The sequence below is a fragment of the Lates calcarifer genome, linkage group LG7_1, assembly GCF_001640805.2.
Source record: "Lates calcarifer isolate ASB-BC8 linkage group LG7_1, TLL_Latcal_v3, whole genome shotgun sequence".
NCBI classification, from domain to species: domain Eukaryota; kingdom Metazoa; phylum Chordata; class Actinopteri; family Centropomidae; genus Lates; species Lates calcarifer.
The window spans coordinates 7,100,032-7,120,364 of record NC_066839.1 but is presented as its reverse complement, the minus strand read 5'-3'; the positions used below and the strand labels follow the sequence as shown (position 1 = coordinate 7,120,364).

The following is a 20,333-nucleotide window of genomic DNA, read 5'->3' as shown; positions in this document are numbered from 1 at the left end:
TCTCTTTTGCGTCTTTTCTCGTGTATACCCGCAGGTGGCAGTATGACCCAGGAAGTCGCCTCAGCTACAAACATTAACAGAGAAGAAGAAGGCTAGCTAGTTTAGCCCTAGTTTAGCTCGACTGATGACTGTAGTGGATTAAAGGAAAACAGACAAAACAATAACACCGTTTCTTTGGAAGGCTGAGCTGCGGAGAGCAGTAATAACATGTGTTTCGTGTTCTTGCTTGCCGGCCCGTCAGAGAGTTGACCGGGCTTAAATTTACTGGATGATTCTCCTGAATTAGTAGCTGAAAGGCCTTGAGTCCGCGGTGCTTGAGTGATCCTCAACCGGGGATAGCTGCGATCTCACAGAGGGAGCATCCAGCCACGGGCTAGCCATTTCCTAACGATTCACTGCACCGAAACCTCTCCTGAACATGTCACACACAGGACCTCCTCCTCGATGGCGGAATTGTCCCAGAAGAGGACAACCTGTGGCAGGTGAGCGAAAAACTAATAACCTAACGTAAGCTAACAAACGTTAGATTTACCACCTTAATGTACGCGGTGCTCTGGCTACTAACGTTAGCTGTGGCATGTCTCTCAACATGCTGGTAGAACATGACTTGTCTGAAACCTTATTATCCGCTATTTAATCTATCCTGGTATTACAAACAGCATGTAGTCATCTTTATTCATTTTCAGTCTCTTCAAAATTGCAAGGTTAGCATCACAAAACGGCAAAGTAAACGAGTAGTATAATCCAATTAATATCAGTTTATTCAAATGAAGCGGTGCTTGGTGTGAACTAGATTGCCGACTTATTTGAAAGACACCAGTGAAATTATTAAGCGCTTATACTTCTGAATTAGCGCGTAACATTATCGTTTTTAGCGAGGCAAATATAATTTCACATATTTTTTAACGGTTTGGTGTGACACTGTACTCAGGCGCGCGTTGTTTAGCCAACCTGGCACCTATGGCTAACGGGCTGTCAAAGCTCAACTCTTCGCAGACAAGCGTGGTATTTGTTAGCTTCTGACTGTAAGTTAGTTTAGAACTTAAGCGGACATTGTGGACTGTGTTTTGTTCACTTATTTCTCAACAGGAAAAAGTGCTTTAGGAAAGTGTTACTGAGTTGGCTAGCTTCGCTGTCGAAGCATCACGTGTCAAAACAAACCGGGGCTGGTAGCGTGGCGTGCACGATGCTGTGTAGTGGTCGTTAACCATTAAAGCCTGTGTGTCTGTAACATGTGTATTTGGAGACCACGCAGCCAAACCCATATTCACTCAACGATTGATTTACACCAGCGCATTAGTCTAGGCAGATATTCAGTTTTCAAGGCACAGACATATTATCTATGATACACATCGACGGGTTCAGAGTTTAATGGTTACAAACACCACCACGACACAGTGCCTACTTCTACCTAGATGTGTACTACTGTTAATCAAATTGTATTACCAGGCAAAACAGGTAACTGTCTTCAAGGGCCTTACACCCTCCAGGTGCCACAAGAACCCCACCTTTACTCCATATGATTTGGGTCTACATATTTTCAGTAATTACTAATTTGTTAAATGAAACAATATCAGCTATGATGGGTTCCTCCATTCTATACCTGGTCTTGCAGAAGGGCCATGTGTGAAATTCTAGTTTTAAAATCATTGTTTTACTTTATATTGTGGTCATTTGTTGCAAAGTGTTTTATCAAATTCAGAACACACAGAAAACCTTGGGTGAGGACATATTATTCCATCATAAGGGACTTGTAAGGCTACAACCAACAATTATTTTCATTATTATGAGGTCTGACAGTTTTTTTTTTATTATCATCAATTGATTATTCACTGTATAAAATATCAGATAATAGTAAAAAAAATACCATCATTATTCCCTGAAGCCCAAGTCAGAATATTGTTCATGCCACTAATGTCTTATTTTTTAATCCTGTCACCACACTGGATTTCCCAAGTGATTGATCCAGTTTTAGATTTGATTTAGTTAAAGCTAAAATGTTTTAATCATGGTAGCTGTGGACCAAATTTTCTAGTGTATTATTTTCTCTCATAGGTAAATTCCTGCCAATGAAAACAATGCTGGGCCCCAGATATGATGACCAAGTTGCAGAGGAGAACAGGTTTCACCCGAGCATGCTGTCCAACTACTTGAAAAGTTTAAAAGTAAGTAACTCCATGATGTTTGAAGCTCTGAGTAATAATTTGATAGTGAGGCATCCATGACACACTATGTTGTGCTTTTGTCTTTTTCCAGGTGAAAATGGGTTTGCTTGTGGATTTGACGAACACTACTCGCTTTTATGACCGCAACGACATTGAAAAAGAAGGCATCAAATATGTGAAGCTTCAGTGTAAAGGGTAAGAGTGAAGGCACTGTTAAGAACAGATTCTAAGTTGTTGTGTCATTCAACTGTAGTATACTAAGTCACATGTCGCTATGTTTGTTTTAGCCACGGAGAATGTCCTTCAAAAGAGACGACTACGATGTTCATCAGACTTTGTGAACACTTCATGGAGAAGAATCCCACAGAGTTGATAGGTAAGGAAACAGTTTGATCAGTAATAGACTGTATACAGTACTTCACTTGTTGCAGATCATTTGTATATGCTTCATTTTAGTTCCCATCTTTGTCTATTTGCTCATGCACAGGATCCATATTTAGATTAATAGTAAATAATGGTAGACTTTATTTTCCCACTGATTTAAATGTCAAAAGTGAAACATTCAGAATAAGAGGAGCCCCTCTGCCTGTCTATGTGTCTTTAAGTCCTAAACATAATATCAGTGTTACTGAAATCCATGAAGCACTATGTGTGTCACCTCTGCTCTGCTCACAGAAGAATGTGAAGATATATGAAAGTAGACTTTCGAAGAGTATATAAACAGCTGGTGCTGTAAATGAGTTTGCGCCGTGGATCATTTGCTGTTGAAACAGCTTTGCCTCAGCAATAAGTCATTTAGATTTTTGTTGTGATGTTTTACTGCCCCACAGTTTTCACTCCACAGTCAAGCTTCCGGTTGTCACGCTCAATATGAATCTTAACGCCAGAACATGTCTCAGAAACCTTGAATCTTGGCACCTGGAGCCTTGTTACACTGTCTTGGCACCTGGAGCACTTCTGCTTTTTTACTGGCTCTCTATTGTGCACTTGGTAAAGTTAAGTTATATTAGTTAAATTACTCCATTCAACTTAATCATTTTTTTCTTTAGAAGGAGTTCTTTTATTGTAATTTGTAGGGACATAATGATTACCCAGATTGATGGCTGAGCTGTTTTGAGGACGTCTGTATCGCATTTTCAGTCTCAGTTTCAGAATGAATATAACCCTTGTAATTTGTTAAATAAAGTAGCTGAGACAGGCTAACTAAGACAGGCTTTGATATTTGCATGAAATGTCCATCTTTATTGGCACTAATCCCTGTGATATAAATGGCAGCATTCTGCAGCTTGAAGCAGAATGTTTTTCCTCATTTGTTTTATATGATGCACTCTGATTTCATTTAAAGGCTTGAACTAATGCTTTTCTTTTTTTGCTTTCGTGATATGTGGTTCAATATTAATTCTAATACTGTGCTAATAAACAGTATGTATTTAGACAAAATATAACTTCAATTTATGAGTATGAAAGCACTTGGGAGATTCCTGAAAAAGCTTGTAAATGCAACTTGAATTCAGGTTATTTTGTGATACTACAGAACATTTACATTACAGTAATTGTTCATAGAATGCAGGGTTATACTTTGTTGGTCCATTAGTAGCATTACAGTATATGTCCAGCAGAGAGCAGCCTTACTTTAAAGTTGGACAGGTGCAAATTGAAGTGAGATTATGTTTTATTTTAAAGCATTTGTGCTGACAGTAACAGACCAGCTCAATGCTGCATTTGCACTTCTCCCAATGTGCATGGCTGTCAAACAAACATTCTTCTTAAAACAGTCTTGTGCCAGTCATAATATTTTTGGTTTTATAAGTATGTAGGAGTTTCACATAAGAATCAACACTTGTCTCCCACTCAACGCTGTGTAGGTGATTTGTAGGTGAAAGGGCATTGATAGGCACCAAGGCTGAAACCTGGCTCAATAGGTTTGGTTTAAAAGTTAAAGCTGTGTAGATGTCCACATGTAGGCAGATTTCTTTCACTGCTGTTCCAACTTGCACCTGGTTTTCTGCTTTAGTTGGTCATAAAATATGATCTGATCCTCATCTCTGACACACAACACAATATGCTTCTTTTAATAACACACAAACAACTATAATCTTTCCTGTCTTTATTGAACACACGCATTCAGAGTCCTGGTGGGAAAAGTGAAGCGAACCCTTGGATTTAATAACTGGTCAAACCTCCTTTGGCAGCGATAACCTCAAACAAGAGCTTCCTGTAACTGCTCATCAAACCTGCACAACATTCAGCCATATTCTTATGATGTCTGGCGTGAACAGCTCTCTGAGCTAATTCCACAGCATCTTTATTTGTTGAAGCTCTGGGCTCTGACTGGGCAACTGCAAAGTGCTGGGCAACAGCCACCGTATAAATGATATAAATAATTGAAAAAGCAGTATGTATAACACAGTTAATTTCAACGGCACCACAAATTGCTGCCTCTCAATGATCATACAGCTGAATCAACATATCTCAGGACTGTTGTATTAGGCTGCATTTGTTTTAGCCAATTGTACCTAATAAACTTCCACCTGAGTTGCATGTATTAGTACAAAAATGAGGTGTGTCTGAATTTCACTTCTCCAATGCTTATTCCCCTCATTTAAGAGCTCAGGGGTGTTCTAGTGAAACAACAACAGCATATTTTGTTCTCTTTTGTCCTGGTTTTTAAGCAGCTCACTCTCACTTTCTTTTACCCAAAAAGTTAGTATGGAATAATATTCTGTTGTGACACAGTGCCTGAAGGCAGCCTGGGAGACTTTATCAAGCACTCATGGATATTGAAGTTGCACTTGCACACCAGTGACAGCAGGGTGCTCTCTTATACCTCACTCTAGCGTCTTCATAATCCTGTCCAGATCTGCTCTTACCTCCCTAACTGTTGCCTGGCTTTAGAAATCAAAACTGCTCAAACATCAGAGCAGAATGTGTGAATGTCATCTCAGCAATGTCCTGTCTTTAGCCAGCTGGTGATTAGGCTTTGTTGTCTCTACGGAACACAAGTCCAAATTAGACAGTTGGGCTGGTGAATGTGATTTCCCCCACCCCCCACTTCCCGCCCTCTGACATTGGTTCATTTTATCTTCATCAGTGTTGGCGTTGCCAGGCAAACTTCCTATGCTGGGGGAATATGAGAGTCAGATGGTCTGATTTTGAGTAGTTTGATCCCTGCTGTGCACCTGCTGAAGAAAGATTGTTTGTGAAAATGTCACTTTGTTACAAAATTTGGAGGATATTTTTTTTTCCTTTGTTGAAATGGTGAACACACATGACTCAAATCTTCAGGGGGCTTTTGGTGCTTTCAGAGAGGCTCTTTTCCCCCCAGTATCTAGTTTCTGTCCAATTCAAAAATAAAGAGCACGCTTTTTCTCTCTGTTTCTGTTTTTCACGTGCCCTTTTCATCCACTCTTTACCTCCCTGAGTGTTTCATCAATCTCTGGGTCTCTTCTGTGTGTGCAGTGGCTGGTGTCAGACTGATTTTTGATGTAGGTATAAAGGCAGGACCCCCCACTAAGGAGAGGGGGATCTGCCTGTGAGTCTTTTGAGTGTGTGATTTGATGCCCTCGCTCAAAACATGGACTCAGCCATGGCACATCTTAGTGAGGACTGATGTTATTGATTTGTAAGGGGAACATATTGGATAAGATTTTGCAAAACAGCAAGGCTGTTGAAGTAATGACATGGTATATTGATTTGAAATGGTATATTCTGTCAATGCACTTATGAGAGTGTTTTCTGAATGTATAAAATGTATTAGAAATGTAAACTTTAAGTGGGATTGTGAGTTTTTGACACCTGTGCTGCTTCTTTTCTTTCTCCCAAAGGTGTTCACTGCACGCATGGCTTCAACCGGACAGGCTTTCTGATATGTGCGTACCTGGTGGAGAGGATGGACTGGAGGTAAGGGGCTGACCCCCTTCGATCACTCATACCCCTTCACAATTGCCTTGCATGATAACGCAAACCATACAAACTCTAAAGCCTCACAGAGAAGCTGGCCGATTAGCAGTGACTTTGACTGAGTTTGTCACCCCCACGATAGACATGTTTAAATAATTTAAAACAGCTGAGCAGAGGTGGGGTGGGTGGGTGGGTGGGGATGTTGTGTCTTTAGTTAGAGGTGGAGCAGCAGTCTGAGAAAGCAGAAATCCCTGGAAGCTGTAGACAAGTAGGCTGGATAAAACCGTCCCACTGCCCACTACTTCCTGTGTAATGAATATTCTGAGAGCATTTACAGCCCTAATCCAGTATCATGTGTTAAATAATTCAACTATCAAATGAAGATGGTAGATTTTATGTGCAGTCAATTAAAAATATCTGCCCTAAACATCAAATGAGTTACGATTAGGGCTGCAACGAAAAATGGTTTTCAGTATTGATTATCTGCTTATTATTTGCTCAAAATGATCTATTAGATCTAATCCAGATCCAATCTAACTCCATATTGCCTGTTAGTGTCATTCTTGTCTGACCAAAACCCTCAACTATTCAGTGTAGAACTGAAACAGTTCGTTGGTAAACGGGTTATTCAATTCACAGAAAGATAATTAGCCACTGTTTTGAGAATCGATGAATTGTTGAAGTTCTTTTTCAGGAAAAAATGCCAAATATCTGTCTTTTCAGGTGTTCTAGTGTGAGGACTTGCAGATATTACTTTAGTACTGCTGCAGACAATTTCCAGTTGTTATAGACCGAAGAATAATATTTTCATGTTTTCTATCAACTTCAACTTCTTTCCCATCAACAAATAGTGTTGAATATTATCATTTGTTTTTATAATGAGATATTATGGTAATAATGTCTTTTTAGCAAATAACAACTTAATTTCTTTATTCTTATCTTAACCCTTTTCATGAAGTTTTGATCAATTTGAACATCTTCCGAAGCTTCGCAAACTGAAAGAATAAACCTTTCTTTAAAAGATGCCCTCTCTGTTTTCTGCTTCTTATCAGTGTCGAGGCAGCTGTAGCTGCTTTCGCCCAAGCCCGGGCCCCAGGGATCTACAAGGGAGACTACCTCAAAGAGCTTTTTCGTCGCTATGGAGACGAGGAGGAGACGCCCCCGGCCCCCGCGCTGCCCGAGTGGTGCTTCGATGACGACGACGACGGGGAGGTGGACGACGACGGTAACGCGGTTGGTCAGGAGTCGGGCCCCAGCTCCTCTGGGTCAGCAGCCGGCAAACGAAAGAAGGAGAAGCTAAAACTGGTAAGGCTTCCGCAGCGCTCCAGGAAATGGACTGTTAAGTAGAAAATCCGTTGGTCCCTCTCTGCACGACACGGAGCTCATGCAGTGTGATGCAGGGTCTCTAAGGACACTTCCCTTTTAAGAGATGAGACTCTTGTATTCAACTATATATAATAATCCAGAAAATCGAATCTTCAAATTTAGAGAAAATGAAGCTTTACATCTCCTCCACTGCTGGCAAAGTGATAGTTTAGATTAGATAAAAGCCATATCTCTCTTTTTATGTAAAGCTTCCATCAGTGCAGTTTAGCAAAATTAGAGGTGTTGAATCATCTCCAGTTGCATGTAATTAGGTTTCCCTCTGTTTTGCATTCAGCTGATGCTCTCATCCAAATAATTTTGAGTAGCAACAAGAAGCTTAAATTAAAATGGCACCACCAACATTTCCAGCAGCCTGAGTGGAGGCACTGGAAAGAAAAAGTAAATCAGAACATAGATTTGTACAAATTACATTTACACAAAGATACATAGCGCATTTATATATCATTGTTATTGCACACAGAACCTACATAAACCTGAATCAAGCCAAATCTAATTGTTGCGAATGTGATACAGCAGACAGGTCTGAAGGGGAAGAAGTCAGAGGAGAGAGCAGCAGCAGCTCTTGCAGACTGCATTACTTCACTGTCATTAAGCAATCCTGTCTCTTGGTTGAGTGGCCTGCCTCGCAGTCAGGCTGGTTGGCGGCCAGTTGGCTGTTATGAGCAGAAGTGTTATAAAGTCTGATTGGATGAAACACTGTTGAATTTTGACCTGAAAATTAGAAAACGCTGCTCTGCTATTTTGGATAGTGCATACTGGGATTAGTCAATGATTGGTTTCTGAGGAGTGGAGTGTGTGTTGTAAAAGTGGCCCCATACTGTTGGGTTAGAGGTATTGGATGTGGAGGAGCGGTCAGAGGAATCCGATTTCAGCCTCTTGTGGACTCATGTGCACTCTGCTGTAATATGTCTGAACCATTTAAGAAGAAACATGAATATACAATACCCTCACTTAACGCCAGACCATCATTCAATATTATCACGAATCAACTTTCAGTGGAATCATGTTTTTATATGATCTTATCTCTCTTAAATCTTTCCATAAATTTTTGTTGTCCAGACTTGAATGTAATGATTATTTTCAGTCCTGAGCAGTCCGATGATTATTCTCCTGATTCACTGAATGTCAAAAAGCAGAACAGTTTCTGATATAGTTTCTCAAAGTCAAAGGTGACATGTCATGTTGAAATGTTCTGTGTCATATACAACTGTAACTTGTATATGACAAAGAAAGGCAACAAAACCTTACATTTGGAGCTAGAACCAGCAAATGATTGATTTTTGAAACCAAATGCCTGAGGCCGAATGGTTGGAGCGCATACCACACATGACCACACTGTCTGTGGGGGATCGTTGTTGCACGTCATTCACTTGTCTATCTGCCTTTATTTCTCTCTCTCTCTTATTTCTCTCTCTAGTCTGTCAAATAAAGACAAAATGCCAAAAAACAAAAACCAAATGAGAAAAGTAAAAAAAAAAAAAATACAAGAAAAAATACAAGAAAATGACTGAAATGATTAAGGTTTAGTTGCTAATATTTTTTTTGATTGACTTGTCATTAGATTGACCAGGCATTTCAGCTGTAATCCAAATTAATGCTTCAGAGTGAGATGTAATTAACAAAACAAAACACTGAAAGTTTTGCTTTACACATATCAAGAATTGAATTTCATGTAATGCAGAACAGTAGAGCACCACTGCCTGTTTCAGTCAGCACCATCAGACCTGTAGCAAACACTCACTCAGTTCTGCTGCTTCAGAAGCTAAGAAGCTCATCAGCTCATCACGGGCAAGTCTGGGCTGAAATGAACGTAAATGAATTAATCACTTGTAAGTGGTTAATCCATTGATCCATTTTATGCTGCTTATCTAGGTCCAGTCCACATTAATTGAATTAATTATATCATTAGGAGTTGTTGTTATATGCTGCAGGGTAATCCTGAAAATAAGTGATACAGTAATGAATAATTCTAAAATATATCGTCCCTACTGGTTGGCCTGATGTATGATCAGGAAACAGCTGTAAAAATTTCATTCTTTGTGGTTTTGAGAAGTCTTGAATTTGTCTTGGTGAACCCTGGAGAAACACTGTCCCAAAGGCACATTTGTCTAATGCACATAACCCCTTCTAGACTGAAAGGTGGAGAATGAGATTAATGTAATCATCTTTTTCTTCTCACTGCAGCCATTCATACTTAAAACATGTGCACTAATGGTACTTGGGGTGACTTATATTATCACACCACATCTGTTTCTCTTCTAATTGGCATATATTATCATATTATACCAGTGAGCAGTACTCATCTGGGCAGAATAAGAGGGAAAAGGTCATGCCAAATGAGAAATAAGTGAGATTAGGAAATGAGGTGAATGAGTTGTCGTCAGTGTTTCTATCAAAGTAGAGATGAGTGGATTCCTGCATAAACCATAAATGGGAGTCCAGTTCCCTGGGAGTTGAAGCAGATTGAGCAGGTTTTATAGGTTGGATTCATAAAATAATTAAAGTGAGAATTGGTTTTAAATGTGGAGAGGTCAAAACTAATCATGGATTTATAATATTTCTACCTGTTTCCTCTGCGCACAGGGATTCATAAAGCAAAGAAGCAGCTGTTTGGAAAGTATCTCCGGTACTCAAAATGTTTTTCTTGTATATGTAGGCGGGTATGAGCATTTCTCTAAATTCAAGCCAAGTTCAAGCTTCTGTTTTCCTTCTTTTTTCTTTTCCTCCCAGGGTGCAGTATTCCTTGAAGGCATCACGGTGAAAGGCGTCACACAGGTCACCACACAACCCAAACTGGGTGAGATACAAAGAATGTGTCAGGAGATGGCCGAGTGGGACAGGTAAACAGCCTCTCTTTGCCCTCCCCATACCCCTCTGGGAAACTGTGAGTGTCTGCGTGTACACATATGTGGGTGTACTGTACGGTGTTGTGAGTGACTCATTTGTCTTAAATCTCTCTCTCTCTCTCTCTCTCTCTCTCTCTCTCTCTCTTTTTTTTAAATATCTTGACACTTTCAGTCAGGCAGCAGAGTTAGGAATAGATTTAAATAAATATGCTGCTGCAGCTTTTTTAATGAAATTGCAAAGAGTCAGCTCCACTGCTGTGTGTTGTCACAGCACAGGGACAGGCACAGGCTGCTATTTCCACTACCTACTGTTGCCATAGTTGTTATTTTTTGTTATACCTGAGTGTGTGCTTGTGTCTTCTAGTGTAATGAGATCCAAATGTAGTTGTGAGTGCATTTGCATACAATTCCTGGGGATCTGTAGTGTGTCTACAACCAAAATTTGCTGTTGTTTCCCTTTTTCTGATACCTTTTGCACTATGTCACGACCTGAGACATCCACACTTGTCTGCATAGTTGAACTGACCATCGTGCATGCTGGGACAAATCCTGCTGGGCCGATGCATCAGAGGCTCACTGGCCGGTCATCAACCCTCACTGCCCCGCCCGGGCAGGGCTAGGCGTAAAGTGGATAAATACTTGAGGGCATTGTTGTGAGGGTTAGTTATCAAATAAATAAATGTCATCTACTGTGTTTTCATTGTTGTTGCAGGTCTGGTTTCCCTGGTGCTCAGCCTGTGTCCATGGATAGACAAAACCTTCGTTTCCTGGAACAGAATCCATACAAAGTCAGCTGGAAGGCTGATGGCACACGGTGAGTCCAATGCTCATGGGTTTTCTTTACAATGAATAGCTCCTCATTCACATGCATCAATACAGGTATTGCTCTTTGTGTCCCTTACTGAACTGATTTGTTTCTCTTCCCATTCATTCATTAGGCTCAATACAGTGAGTTTGGGTCCATGGGAGTTGTCCATCAAAGTTGTACGCATCAGAGGTGTTAATTTACTTTCCTGGCTTGTTAGTAGAGACTGAGAGTTTCTTTCTTCTTGCTTAATATAGGTAATCAGCCTGTGTGGTCATTGTATAGCTGTGGAGACGTGGATTGTTTAATCATTTGGCTTCACTGATGGAGCCATCCAGCAAACAGTTTGACTCTTCCCAGCGTAGAATAAGAAATGCAGTCGGGCGCTTTTACTTTCCTGTCACATTTGGGGGTGAATTTGTTGTTTTCTCTTATTTCATGTGCCAAAAGCTAGTGTCGAGGGGGTGGGGTGGGGATTTAGTATTCCAGGAGTCTGCTGTCTCTCACTGTTGCAAATGTGCAGTGTGCTGGTGAATATTTAATGACTGCAGTCAATTTCAGAATTTTACATATCGGTGCTTTAATTTCCTCTAAGAGTGAGACTAGCAGAGTACAGATTTGGCTTCTCAACAAAATGCTGCTAATGTGTGTAATTGACTGTCATTAACTGCAACTGTTGTTAGAAAGTTTTGCTCTTAAATTTGAATAGAGTGATATGGAGATCTTCCTCTCTGCTTCAAGCTCTTGTCCCTCACCCTGTTTGCCCTGCAGCTGCTTGAGTCTTGACCAGTAGTAATACCTAATTCTTTCAGTCATGAAAAACAGAGAGAAGCACAGTATGCTGGGTATGAGTCATCGCTCAACTGCAGGCTATACACTATGTGGAGAATATATCTGCTACTTTCTCCTCATTTCAAGATAAGAATGGTATAATGGAGTTTTTTTTTTAGTCAGTGGACTAAGGCACATTGTATTAAATTTTATTTAAAATAAAACAAGATCAGACAATATAGGAAAGGAAAGTGTGTGTGTGTGTAGTAGAGCTGCAACCACTGGCTCATCAGTTACTTGATAGAAATTTAATTGGCATCTATTTTGCTAATTGAATAATTGTTTTGGTAATCATTACAGGTATTTTTCACTATTTTGTGTCAATTAATGGACAAAACAGTGATCGATTGATTGAAATAATTAAAGATTAAATGATAACGAAAATAATTGTTGTCTAACATCATGAAATAAATATAAATTGCTAAAGCTTTGTACAGATATTGTTGTGTTAGATAATATGACCCCTGTCGCACAACCAGTCCCATCCATTGGAACAATTTACAGTTTAGTCTCACAGAACATATTGTGCTTGAGTCTAATTGAAAGAGACTAATTTATTTATTCTAAGTGTAATTCAATCAGTGCCAGTCGTTGTATATGTGTGTGTATTTGTGTGTTGCATTACTCTGTGATTTCATACCCCCTCTTCCTTGGACCTATTTTTCAAACTAAAAGCTCTACAGGTGCAGACTGATTTGAATTACACATCACTGTGCTTGTCATTATCATACATAATGTTCGTGCTGCCCAACAGCCAGAGCATCGTGTAAAATCATCATCGTGTCCTATCATGAAGAACATTTATTTTTCCTAACCCCTGATAGAATTTCTGCGAGTTCTTGAAGGTTGTTGACACTCCACTACAGAAGGTTGAGGCTGGTATTTATATCCTCCCATGCGATAACAACCTCCGAACCTCAACCTCAGCATATTTACATGGCAAAAGGTTTAATTCGATAGACGGTAAACTTTGATGATTTCCTTTGTCTCCTCTCTTGTCAGTGTAGTGTCAGTCTCCTGCTGATGTTGCTTTTTTTCTGTGTTGTTGCTTTATCCTTCTTTTTTGGGGGTAAATTGACACATAGTCTATACAGTGTGTCTGACAAAGGCTAGAGGAATTTGCCAGAAAGGATGAGTGCAGCATTGTTTGGCGAATATTCAGAGTTGTGGCCTTGCTGTGGTCTAGATGCAGGTAATAAGGTTGTGATCTCATTTGGAGAAAACTTGCATTTATATGCACAAAGCGAAGGCTCTTTAATTATGTCTGTGTGAGGGACAGCATGTTCTGATGTCGCTGGTCTGATATTACTTCTACCGTCTACTATTACTACTCCACTGAGCTGAGAAATGGATCACAGCTTTTTTAAAGCATGCTACCTTATTAGTGCCTCGCCTGAACCACCAATGCTTTTTAATTTATCCAGTAAATAGCCATGTCTCTGGTACAAGTTTAGCTTTTGTGTGAAACTGCACAAAAGGAGGGATGATGAGAGACATTTTTGGTAAAAAAAAAAAAAAAAAAAAGTGATTAAAATTCCTTACATGTAGGACTTCATTAAATCTGAGCAGTATCTCAGATTAATGGACAACAAAAAATCCAATGTTAAAACCAAAACAGAAGGATGTTGGCTGTTCTGATGTTAGTTATCAGTGGATTGAAGCAAACACCATAAAATCATTAATTAGTACTAATTGATACTGCTTTTAATCACCAGTTCTTGGGCTCTGTTAATGTTCTGAAAATTTAGATCTAATATGACTTGCAGTACATCAGATAGGATAAATGAGCTTTGAGCTTGTGTGGATCTTCAGTGATATTTACTGATTGCAGTGGTGCGGTGTGATTGCAGTTTGTCATTCTCCTCGTGCACTGCATATAAAATGTGCAGAGAATTTCTAATTAAATGTCCTACTTTATAGCCAGTGGCACCTGAACACTTGAAATGGATTTTTAATAGGAAATTTGTCTCTTCAAGGTGGTCCGTAAAGATTTTCTCTTTGCATATTGCCAGAAGTTCTCACTTAAGTATGACATATTCTGAATCCTTTGTCCCACCAGTGAAGATAAGGAAGTTTCCCATTCTAGTGCAACTCATTTTGACTTTTATAATGAATAATTTTCTTTTTTATTTCATACAAAAACATCGCCTTTACAGGAAAAGGTTAAGTGAGCAAATGTTCATTTTCAAGAACATCTAATGCTCTAACAGAGTTACTCTCAGCCCCATTTAGATGATTCCTGCAGCATTTTCTTATGGCCACTGGGTTATGCATTGACAGATCTGGCAGTTTAACTGCCTTGCTCAATATCACAGGCAAGAAGGTGGCAAAGTACTGAAGCAACCTCACTCGTCTAAAAGTATTATGCAACCATCCCTGACGCTCAGAAAAAAACCTGTCAGTGCCAGCTATCTGCCAAGAAGGTTCCTTCTAATGGGCTTCGGAAAGGACAGCAAAATCAGTGGATTTGCCAAAAGGGGAAACACAGACTGAGTTGGGTTTTTAATCATCTTGTTGTAGAGTCTTCTGTCAGGGCTAGATTGGTTTGCGCCCCAGAGAGGAGGAGGAGGAGGAGGGAGAGGGGCCAATTATGTCTTTGGGAGTTGAAACAAACAATGCTGCTTGACTTGGACATAGAAATTGGACTTGAGAAAGTCTTTGGTTTTCTTAATTTTCTCCTTGAAGTCCTCCTCTATCTGAACTAACACTTAAGTCACTAATTTAAACTGAAGAATCAATAATCTGTTGTTATCTTCAACGTGCCAGATTAGATCTTTAGAGTGAAGAGAGTTTATCATTCTGATTATTGGTTGGTTCATTACTTGTCTTTTACAATCTCTGTAGGTTATTTAGTTAATTGATGATGCGTGTAACCCTGCTTAGCAGGCCAGCTTCTAAACCAAACTTCAGAGCCACTATATTCAGCTTAATATTGTCACTAAAACCTTGGTTGAACCTTGCTTAATGTGACTTGAGTTCCTCTGAATGGCTGTGTGACTGAACATGGGAGAATTTTCAGCTCACAAAAGTAGTTAACAGGGACTTTGTAAATAGCATTACTACACATTTCTGTTTACCAGTACACCTGTATCCCTTATCCCTGGTGCTGACCTTGTAGTCACACCGTATAAACAGCCTAAATTAGCATCTTTTGTTGTATTATGTATGTGTAGCAGTTAGTTGCCAAGTGAAACTGGATATAGACATTGTGTTGCTAATTCAAAATTAGCTGAATAGATTGTATTGGTGTTAATATGGGATTTTATTTTGATATAACTTCCAGCAGTGATGCATTTGCATTCATTCTGCCAACAGTTTGTCTGTAGTTCTTTTCATCAAGTTAGAGATGTTGTGACTGTCAGGTCTCTATTTGTTGAGTCTGGGTGAATCTGCAGGGGGTCTTTCTGAGTAGGGATGGGCCATTCTCTTTTTCAGTGAATTGTGATTTGATTTGGCAAAGACAAGTGTGGTTTTACAAAGAAAAAGAAACCTGCCCCTGAAGATTTCACAAACCTATCACATGTAGTATGAAATTATTATTTTTATGAACAAATGTTTAAATGCCTTTCAGGCATCTTAAATTGACTTTCAGGCAACACAGTTTACCCTCAAGTGTCTCTCAAGGCACTCCCTTGCTGCTTCTTCAAAAAAAGAATCATCATCAAACATCAAACGGAGGAATATAGTTTGTGCTCAACAACATTGTGAGACAGATCTTTTTATTTTGATTTTGACCTCCGCTGTCTAAAATGAGAAAAAGCTTGGCCTTTTTGGGTTGAAGAGAACAGCCTTGCCTGTTGATGGAGCACTAATGATGTGCAAAGCTGCTGGATCTGATCTAAGGCCTCCCCTGGAGCTCAGCTGCTGTCAGTCATGCTGCAGGACTAGACTGGCAAAGCCGGCACAATGGACGTCTGTGCCTCATTAAGGCGAAAGTGCTCGGGGGACAGGGCTCGGGGATAAGTGAGAAATCGAAGTCTCACAGCACCCATCAGATGACAGGAGCGGGAAAGAGAGAGAGAGAGGGCGGGGAGAGATGTACACTTGTGTGAATAAAGACCATATTATATTAAATATTTTCCCTACTGGTGACTAAAAAAGAGAATTCAGTGTCGGCTGTTGCCCCAGCTTTAGAGAGAGAAAGGGAGACGTGAAGAACATGATACTGCGATGAAGAAGAGGACCACTGGGAGTTACACAGAACTAATGGTCTCCCTTTGCTCTCTTCTGAACATACTTGACAGCATTAGCCATGGCTAACTGGCCACTTAGACAGCAGGGGAACTACTTCTGCTTAGTAGAGACCTGTTGTGTCTTTACTGGTTGACAGATCTTCTCTGTTGTGACACTTATCTTCTCATACACTGCTCTTCCTCTCAGATAAAAGATATCATCCCTTTGCACAAGAGGATCTTCCTGTCTGTGGGAATCATCATTTGCCTTAACCTTTGCAGGCATTTCCTGTTCCCTTTCTTGTCCAGTACAGTCCTTATTGCCTGCATGTCTTTTTAATACTTTCAATGTGCGTCCACTCCCACCCCGAAAATCTAAGTGCAGCTATATCTGGCCCACTCACCATCTTTTCCTTCTCCTCCCACAGTTTTTTTTTTTTTGGTTTTGTTTTTCCCAGCAGTTTCCGCAAGACTTTTGGATGACCCTGATTTATATCTTCAGGCTAATGCTTTGTTGTTTTCTCCTGTCATGACTGGAGGGGGGAGGGGGCGGTCAACCTCATCGCCCTGAGCTCTCCACCGATCTCTGTTCACTGAAGAGTGTGATGAGGGTTATGATCACCACTTTCCTTGGCCAGTGTGCTTGAGAAGCATTTGACTTTAATGGAAATAATTAGGTTATATGTCCATATGTCTCTTATTCTCCTCCCCCCAAAATAAAAGCCCTTGTTTTAGGTGATTGCCCGCTAACAGTAAAGGGAGTGCCATCTACCTACGCATTTATTCCCCAGGTGCTAAAAGCAGAGCATTTATTGGAGACAGGAAGTTTTTTATAATACTGATGCTTTTTTTCTCACCCCCACCCAGGTTCACTTGGTATTACAACAATAACTACACATTTGATGCTCTGAGAAACTGTGCTGCCGAGCTAGCCACTGAAAGCAGCAATTCACTCAGAACTGGATAGTAATTTTACACCATACTGTTCCTTGGACTTAGAAAAAAAGAAATATCCTCTGAAAAAACTGCACAATTCTGCTCACAGTGCAGACTTTTGTCAGCTGGTGTTGTATACTGCCTCATACTCCTTGGAAGCTTGTCAGATTGCCCATTTTGAAGCAGCTGGTATTGATGGCATATTTATTACATCTAATCCCTGTGTGATAATGGTGGAGAGACACAGCAGATATAAGAAATGCATAACTATGTCAGTGGGGAAGTCATTAATCTCAGATCAACTTTGTTTTCCCAAAAGGTGTGTACATCCTCTCTGTCTGAGTTATTCCTGAGTTTGTGCACCATCAAAGCTTTGTACTCATTCTCATGGCATAAATTCCCCAATATGTTAAAGGTACAAGATAATTGGCCTCAGTTGTCAGTTGCATTGATTAGGATACTTAACCTTTCAAAATACAGCATGACTGCAATTGCTCATTAGAACATTAGTTCATCCTGCTTGATTCACCACTTGGTATTTTGTGTTAAAGAGCAGCAGGCGGCCTGCAAAGTGTAATTGGGTTCATAAAAGGTGTGTAATGAAGCCACCAGATTGTTAAACATGGACATTTGTCAGTAGACCTTCACCTCCTTACAGCAGCATGTCCCAAAGGACTTTACAATGACAAGCTTCTTCCAGTCTAACTAATCAACCAGAAAACAGAATGATGCAGTATAATTAGTGCTGAAACAATTAGTCAGTTAAAAGGTTAGTTAATTATTCAAATCATCTCTCAAGCAAGAAGGGAAGACATTTGCTGCTTATTTAGATGTTCTATCATTGTTAACCGGATATTTGTAGGTTTTGGACTCTTTCTTCAACAAAAGAACATATTTCAAGACATCACATTTTAATGGACATTTTTGCTTATTTTCTGACATAAACAATTACTTGATTAATTGCAATAATATAAAAAGTTGAAATAAATCTTTGATGCTGACATCTTCTAGAGTTTTAATGCACTGTTGATACATACAAGTAGTACAGTGTGTTTTGACTCTCATCAGCCTGAATCTTGTGTGATTAGATTTATAACACCACTCACTTGTCCATATGTTAATTCAGACAGTTTTTGGTTCTCCCTTTTATACTGCCAGTCAAGACATCCCTTTCTGGCATAATATACGGATGGGAAAGCCGTAGACTGCGCTGATGGAGTTGCCCTCCATTTGTTTGAAGTACTTTTATGTAGCAGAAAACAGCTGTGCTTCCGTTTCCTGAAGGGAAATCAAAACGAGCGTGATTGGTCACCAGGTTGTTTTACCAGGTTGTAGCTCTCATGCATCAGAGGACACAATGGTGAACTGCTCGCCAACTTCTGAGAATTACAGTGGGCAGTGCCAGGATGTTAATTAGAGGTTCATTTCACAACGAATATGAATGGCAGCTTGGTACACCTGAAGAGTCTGTATGTATGAATGATAGGTTAGAATTTCATGTTTTAATTAGGGATTCAGTTCTGGAGTTATGTAGGGTATGTTGATATCACAGAGGCACCTACTGACAGTCATATCCAAATATCCAAATTAATCCAAATTATTAATGAAAATAACTACTGCATTGTGTAACAAATGCATGTGACCCAGTAAATTGTGGTGCTGATAAAGCAGCTGGAGAAAGATATTTCACCAGTGAACTGCTGTTACTGATGAAGCCTGTTCTGGGGGATAACACAAAGGCAACAATGGTGCCTGTGTTTTTGGGTGTGGCCCATCTTTTTCAGTTTGTCTTTGGGAACCAACAGAAGGGAGGATCAAGGATTTTGTCTGTTTAGAGTCCCTCATTTGAAATTGCCTGTAATGTCTGCCAGCTTAGTGATCAGCCGACTCGTTGATCAAACAATAAACATTTGATGTGAGCGCTTTGCGTACGCTCGTGACTCTCTGGATATTATTCAGAGTTTTTATATTTTGTCACTGAGCCTGTGTAATTTGCTGTAATTTGATGACAGTGGTTTGAGGTTTCATTTAGTCCCATCTGGTTTAATTAGAAATTGTGTGTCCCTTAGTGCTGAAACAATTAGTCAGGTAACACACACACACACACACACACACATATAATATATATATATATATAACACACACATATATGTGTATATACAAACACACACACACAACACACACACACAATATATATATATATATATATATATATATATAGGAACTAGTAAACAGACTGACCTCATTCAAATAACTCATGTCATTGTTTAATTTAGCCTTAGTCAGACTGAAATATCACATGTATATGCCACATATTAGGCTAGTCTTTCGAAATTGAGCAGCTGATGCAAAGAGGGATGATTGCTCCAAATTATAATTGGCTTTCAAATGATCTGACTATTGTCCAGATGGGGTGTTTGTATTATAAGAGATCAGCTCATGTGGACGGAGAGCTGTTAACAGATTACTTTCACTGCTTTGACCTCCACAGAAGATTGTACCATAAAGTAGAAGATCTGAGTTCAAGTGTGCACTCATGCTTTCTGAAAGATATTCCTCCTCCACTGTAACATTTCTCAGAGCGGTAGATGGAGAATTAAGGCTGATAAAAGTCTAAAAGGCAAAGTGCGAGGGTCTTGATGCTTGTGCTTTACGCTCCAGGGACCTGACACACCTGTGGGCATAATGTAGAGGAAGAGTGGAGTCAAATTAATACCAGCCACATGTTCATATCGTGACCCGTGCTGGTAAACTGGCCAATTTTGACAGATACTTTAACAGTCTAGCAGTCACTGCTCTCAAGTTTTTGAATATCTCAGTCGAGTGCACTCGTGGATGAAAAAGTAATTTTCCAGCATTATCCTGTCTTTGGAGTTTCTCTTTTGGCTCTACTTAATTGTACTTTTACTGAAGCCATACGAGGGAGTACAGGGGATATAATGGACAAAATAACAGCAAAACCCTTGCAGTGTAATGTAATCTAATCCAATAATACCAACACGGAATGACCTTTAGAATGACCATACAGAAAATATATAATCTTAACAATAATAGAACACTACTCACTGTGCATTCTTCATCATACCTGGTTTCCAGAGCCAGTGGTGCCGTTGCTCACACCAAACTCTATTTATAATTCTTGATATTTTCAGAGTTCTGTCTGGATATGAGAGATGAAATCTTTTGAACTGATGTACAGTTTCGCATTATTTGAGCTCGCCAGGCGTCCAGCAGTTTAAGCTGCTGATTATTACTTTCTTATGCACCTCTTGCAGGAGAACGTACCTGCTCA

General features: G+C 39.7%; 1 protein-coding gene across 2 annotated transcripts in view; it reads left to right on the top strand.

Moving 5' to 3' along the window:
* The first annotated feature begins 60 nt into the window (after positions 1-60).
* The window catches only part of rngtt (RNA guanylyltransferase and 5'-phosphatase), an 80,083-nt gene continuing 59,810 nt past the window's right edge, over positions 61-20,333 (top strand). For both annotated transcript variants that reach the window (XM_018661702.2, XM_018661701.2), the window contains exons 1-8: positions 61-482; positions 2,056-2,165; positions 2,257-2,360; positions 2,453-2,541; positions 5,990-6,065; positions 7,118-7,370; positions 10,182-10,291; positions 11,010-11,111. In XM_018661702.2, the coding sequence (XP_018517218.1) occupies positions 419-482; positions 2,056-2,165; positions 2,257-2,360; positions 2,453-2,541; positions 5,990-6,065; positions 7,118-7,370; positions 10,182-10,291; positions 11,010-11,111 (908 nt within the window). In that variant the 5' untranslated portion in view covers positions 61-418. The remainder of the gene's footprint in view (positions 483-2,055; positions 2,166-2,256; positions 2,361-2,452; positions 2,542-5,989; positions 6,066-7,117; positions 7,371-10,181; positions 10,292-11,009; positions 11,112-20,333) is intronic.